Source organism: Phoca vitulina, unplaced genomic scaffold, assembly GCF_004348235.1.
Source record: "Phoca vitulina isolate PV1807 unplaced genomic scaffold, GSC_HSeal_1.0 scaffold168, whole genome shotgun sequence".
Classification (NCBI taxonomy): domain Eukaryota; kingdom Metazoa; phylum Chordata; class Mammalia; order Carnivora; family Phocidae; genus Phoca; species Phoca vitulina.
In genome coordinates this window covers 54,369-59,802 of record NW_022589871.1, presented here as the reverse complement: position 1 = coordinate 59,802, position 5,434 = coordinate 54,369, and the positions used below count along the sequence as shown (strand labels likewise).

The window sequence follows — 5,434 nt, the reverse complement described above, 5'->3', positions numbered from 1 at the left end:
CATTTTATGTTTCATTGTAATGAGAAATTACCCCCCCCATCTCTTCTTACCAGACTTTCTCTCTGAGGTAACTGACAACTGACATTAACAGCCTAGTTCATACATTTTGCCCTTCTTCATATATATATAAATTCATATATATGAGATTTGTTTGCTCATCTGATTTTAGAAACACAAGCATATTACATATACACACTACTCTACAACTTTCTCATTTCATTTAATATATTTTGTTTATACCTACAGATCAATAGATATGGTTCTGTTACTTTTTCTAATGTTTTAAACTGTTCATGCACTCTTTTATACAACTTTACACCAATGCATTATACTATTCTTGCTTGATAGGTTTTGGGGGATTTTGGGGGGTATGATTATTATCGTTTTTTTTATTTTACTTACCTCTTCCAGATGGCTTACCTCTAAACTTCAACTATGGTATAGGGATTGCTTTAAGGCTATTTGTGGAAAGATGATTTAACAAGCATTGAAACACATGGGTGGTATTTGTTTCCTGATTGTTTTACCTATCACTAAATATAAATAAACTGTATGTTTGTGGGAACAAACTCTTGAGTTAACATCTTAGTATGTATGTGTTAACATCTAATAACAAAGAGTTAACATCATAGTGATTACATATACATATACATACATATACATATAGATTTTGCCTTTTTTACATCCTCATCTCACTTTTCAATAACAACTTGTGAAAATTGCTCCATCTCAACTGGTATAGCTCTAATTTATTATCTCAATGGTTATACAACATTATAAGCTGTAACTGCTTCATAATTTATTTAACTAATAACATAAATATAAGAATTCCATTTTTTTCTTATTGTCTCTATAAACAATGCCGTAGCAAACATACCTATACATGTATTCTCTCATACTGGTGTTTTTATTGCCATGGGCTAAATTCCTAGTAGTAGAGCTGTGACCTTGGAAGATATGTGTATTTTAAAAATTTAATAGCTCTATCAAATAACTTTTCCAAAGAGCTCTAATAGTTCAAATTCAAAGCCTGCATTATATGAAAGCAATATTTTCCTTCATATCCCTCACATCCTAGGAGAGCTTTCCTTTTACTTTTTTGCAAATAAAAAATAACACATGAAAGCTAGTATCACATTGTTATATGTATTTTTATCAGTGATTTTAGCATTTTTTCAAATGTGTGAGTTAATTTTCCCTTTTAAATTGCCTTTTCATGCTCTTTGCTCATTTTTACCTCCATAGAGAGCTTATTTTTCTCTTAACAAATTCCTTAGAGTTACCAGTATCAGCATCATGTTTGTGTTGGTTGGAAATGCCCCACCTCCAATCTACCATATCAGGATCTGCATTTTAATGAGATGTCAGGTATTTATCTTAAATTTTGAGAAATATTAATATAGATATTTCACATGTTCTTTTTTTTTTACATGTTAACATTCTTAGTTTATTGATCCTCTCATGAAAAATCTGCACAACTAGATAAAGCCACTGCAGCATCTTTACTCCTTCTGTTGTCCAATCTCCAGTTCACTTCTTTTTGCCAGCACCAACATTGGCTTTTGCAGTCCCCCTGACTTTCTTCATTCTGTTCTTGCGTTCCTTTCGCTGTTTTCTTGATGTCTTTTTCTTCTCATACAGGCCATGTCTTGCAAGTCTGTGTTTGGGTTCATTTTTCTTTGCATAATCCAAGGAATCATGTATCATGCCAAAGCCGGTTGTCTTGCCACCACCAAAATGGGTTCTGAATCCAAACACAAATACGACATCTGGTGTGGTCTTGTACATTTTGGCTAGTTTTTCCCGAATTTCTGTCTTAGGTACTGTTGCCTTTCCGGGGTGAAGAACATCAATGACCATCTGTTTCCGCTGAAGTAGTCGGTTAGTCATGAACTTCCTGGTCCGGATAGTTACTGTGTCGTTCATGATGGCGGCCAAGCTTCTCACATGTTCTTATAAACTATTTTGTTATTTCCAGATTTATTTTTTTATGTTTGGCTCTGTTTAGTGCATCTTTTGCCTTAGAAAACTTAGTAATGTTTCATAAATTGAAAGGTTTACTTTATTTCTTTTTACAGACTCTAGTTTCTTATCTTGGTGAAGAACTTCTCTATCCCTAGATTGCACATTTAGTCTCATACATATTTTAAGATTATTTAGTTTATTTTATATATGCTTTTATTTTGATATATTAGGGAATAGAGTTTGAATTTATATTTTTACAGATGACTATCAGTTGCACTTACAACACACATTATATAAACCATTATTTTATCATTCAATTGATACTATCTGTGTATTATATTAAATTATCATAGGCCCTAGGATCTGTTCCTGAATTCTCGAATTCTTTTTTTTTAAAGATTATTTATTTATTTATTTGACAGAGAGAAACACAGCGAGAGAGGGAACACAAGCAGGGGGAGTGGGAGAGGGGGAGAAGCAGGTTCCCAGCTGAGCAGGGAGCCCGATGTGGGGCTCGATCCCAGGACCCTGGGATCATGACCTGAGCTGAAGGCAGATGCTTAAGGACTGAGCCACCCCAGCACCCCCTGAATTCTTGAATTCTTTACTCTGTTCCACTGATATATTTCTCTATCCCTACATCAATACCATATTGATTTGATTATGATATCTTTATGAAATATTCTGATATATAGAAAGGCAAGTGACTGTACACTATTGTTTTTAAACTTTTCTTGATTGTTCTTCCAAATGGATTCTAAATTATCTTTGTTTCTAATAAAAGCAACTCTGGGATTGTATTTGGAATGACACTAAACCTATCATTTGCACTTTTGTGGCATAAAGACCTTACATAAAATAGCATGGTATCCCTTTTTTTTTTAATTATAGTATAGATGATATGCAATATTACATTAGTTTCAGGTGTACAACACAATGATTCAACAAGTTTATTCATTATGCTATGCTAACTACAAAAGTAGCTACCATCTGTTACCATACAATGCTATTACACTAATATTGACAATATCCCCTAGGCAGTACCTTTTATTTCCATGCCTTATTCATTCCATAACTGGAAGCCTGTATGTCCCACTTCCTTTCACACATTTTGCCAATCCTCCAAGCCCCCTCCCCTCTGGCAACCATCATTTTGTTCTCTGCATTTATTGGTCTGTTTCTGTTTTTTGTTTGCTTATTTTTCATTTGTTTTGTTTTTGAAAATCCACATAAAAGGAAAATCATATGATTTGTCTTTTTCTGATTTATTTTACTTAGCATAATACGTTCTATATCCCACCTATGCTGTCCCAAATGGAAAGATATCATCCTTTTTATGGTTCATTATTATTCCATTGCGTATGTATGTATATAAACATCACATCATCTTTTTTAAATTTTTAAAAAATTATCTATTTTTTGAATTCCAGTATAATTAACATGCAGTATTATATTAATTTCAGGTGTATAATATAGTGATTCAACAATTCTATACATAACTCAGCACTCATCATAGTGAGTGTACTTCTAAGCTCTTTCACCTATTTCACCAAACCCACAACTAGCCCCGCTCTGGCAACCACAAATTTGTTCTCTGCATTAAAGAGTCTGGTGTTTTTGTTTGTTTGCTTGTTTTTCTCTTTGTTCATTTGTTTTGTTTCTTAAATTCCATATATGAGTGAAATCATACGGTATTTGTCTTTCTCTGAATGACTTATTTCACTTAGCATTATACCCTCTAGATCCATACATGTTGTTGCAAATGGCAGAATTTCATTCTTTTTATGGCTGAGTAATATTCCACTGTATATATATATACCACATCTTTATCCATTCATCAGTTAATGGACACTTGGGCTGCTTGCATAATTTGGCTATTGTAGATAATGCTGGTATAAACATCAGGGTGCATGTATCCCTTCAAATCAGTATTTTTATATTGTTTAAATAAATACCTAGTAGTGCAGTTGTTGGATCAGAGGGTATTTCTATTTTTAACATTTTGAGGAAACTCCATACCTTTTTCCAGAGTGGCTGCACCAGTTTGGATTTCCACCAACAGTGCAAAAGTGTTCCCCTTTCTCTACATCCTAGTCAACCCCTGTTGTTTCCTGTGTTGTTAATTTTAACCATTCTGACAGGTGTGAGGTGATATCTCATTGTACTTTTTATTGTATTTCCCTGATGATGAGTGATACTGAACATGTTTTCATGGGTCTCTTAGCCATCTGTATGTCTTCTTTGGAGAAATGTCTATTCACATCTTCTACCCATTTTTTAACTGCATTATTTGTTTTTTTGGATATTTAGTTTTATATGTTCCTTATATATTTTGGATACTAACCCTGTACCAGATATGTCATTATCAAATATCTTTTCCCATTCCATAGGTTGTCTTTTAGTTTTGTTGATTGTTTTCTTCACTGTGCAGCTTTTTATCTTGATGAAGTCCCAATAGTTTTTAGTTTGCTTGTTTTTTGTTTTTGTTTTCCTTGCCTCAGGAGACATATCTAGTAAGAAGTTGATAATGCCAATGTCAAAGAGGTTGCCGCCTGTGTTCCCCTCTAAGATTTTTATGGTTTTCTGTCTCACATTTAGGTCTTTCATCCATTTGGAATTTATTTGTGTGTATCATGTAGGAAAGTGGTCCAGTTTCATTCTTCTGCATGTTGTTGTCCAGGTTTCCCAATACCATTTGTTGAAGATACTTTTTTCATTGGATATTCTTTCTTGCTTTGTCAAAGATTAGTTGATCATATAGTTGTGGGTTCATTTCTGGGTTTTCCAATCTGTTCCATTGATCTATATGACTATTTTTGTTCCAGTACCATACTGTCTTGATCACTACAACTTTGTGATGTAACTTGAAGTCCGTAAATGTGATGCCTCCAGCTTTGCTTTTCTTTTGCAAGGTTGCTTTGGTTATTTGGGATCTTTTGTGGTTCCATACAAATTTTAGGATCATTTCTTCTAAGTCTCTGAAAAATGCTCATTTTATGTTTATAGGAATTGCATTAAATGTGTAGATTTCTTTGGGAAATATAGACATTTTAACAATATTTTTTCTTCTAATCCATGAGCATGGAATGTTTATCCATTTCTGTCATCTTCAATTTCTTCATCAGTGTTTTATAGTTTTCAGAGTACAGATCATTTACCTCTTTGATTAGGTTTATTCCTAGGTATCTTATGGCTTTTGGTGCAATTGTAAATGGGATTGATTCCTTGATTTCTCTTTCTGCTACTTCATTATTGTTGTATAGAAATGCAACAGATATCTGTACATTGATTTTGTACACTGCAACTTTATTGAATTCTAGCAATTTTTTGGTGGAGTCTTTTGAGTTTTCTAAATAAAGCATCATGTCATCTGCAAATAGTGAAAGTTTTCCTTCTTCCTTGCCAATTTGGATGTCTTTTATTTCTTTTTGTTGTGTGACTGCTGATGTTAGGACTTCCAGTACTATGT

At 33.3% G+C, this 5,434-nt stretch overlaps 1 protein-coding gene across 1 annotated transcript; it reads right to left on the bottom strand.

Annotated features, from left to right (window-relative positions):
* Positions 1–1,507: 1,507 nt before the first annotated feature.
* LOC116628995 (40S ribosomal protein S24-like) lies at positions 1,508–1,937 on the bottom strand. Its single transcript, XM_032399290.1, has one exon. It carries the CDS (start codon positions 1,924–1,926, stop codon positions 1,531–1,533), a length of 396 nt encoding a protein of 131 aa, XP_032255181.1. The 5' UTR covers positions 1,927–1,937; the 3' UTR covers positions 1,508–1,530.
* Between the last annotated feature and the right edge of the window lie 3,497 nt (positions 1,938–5,434).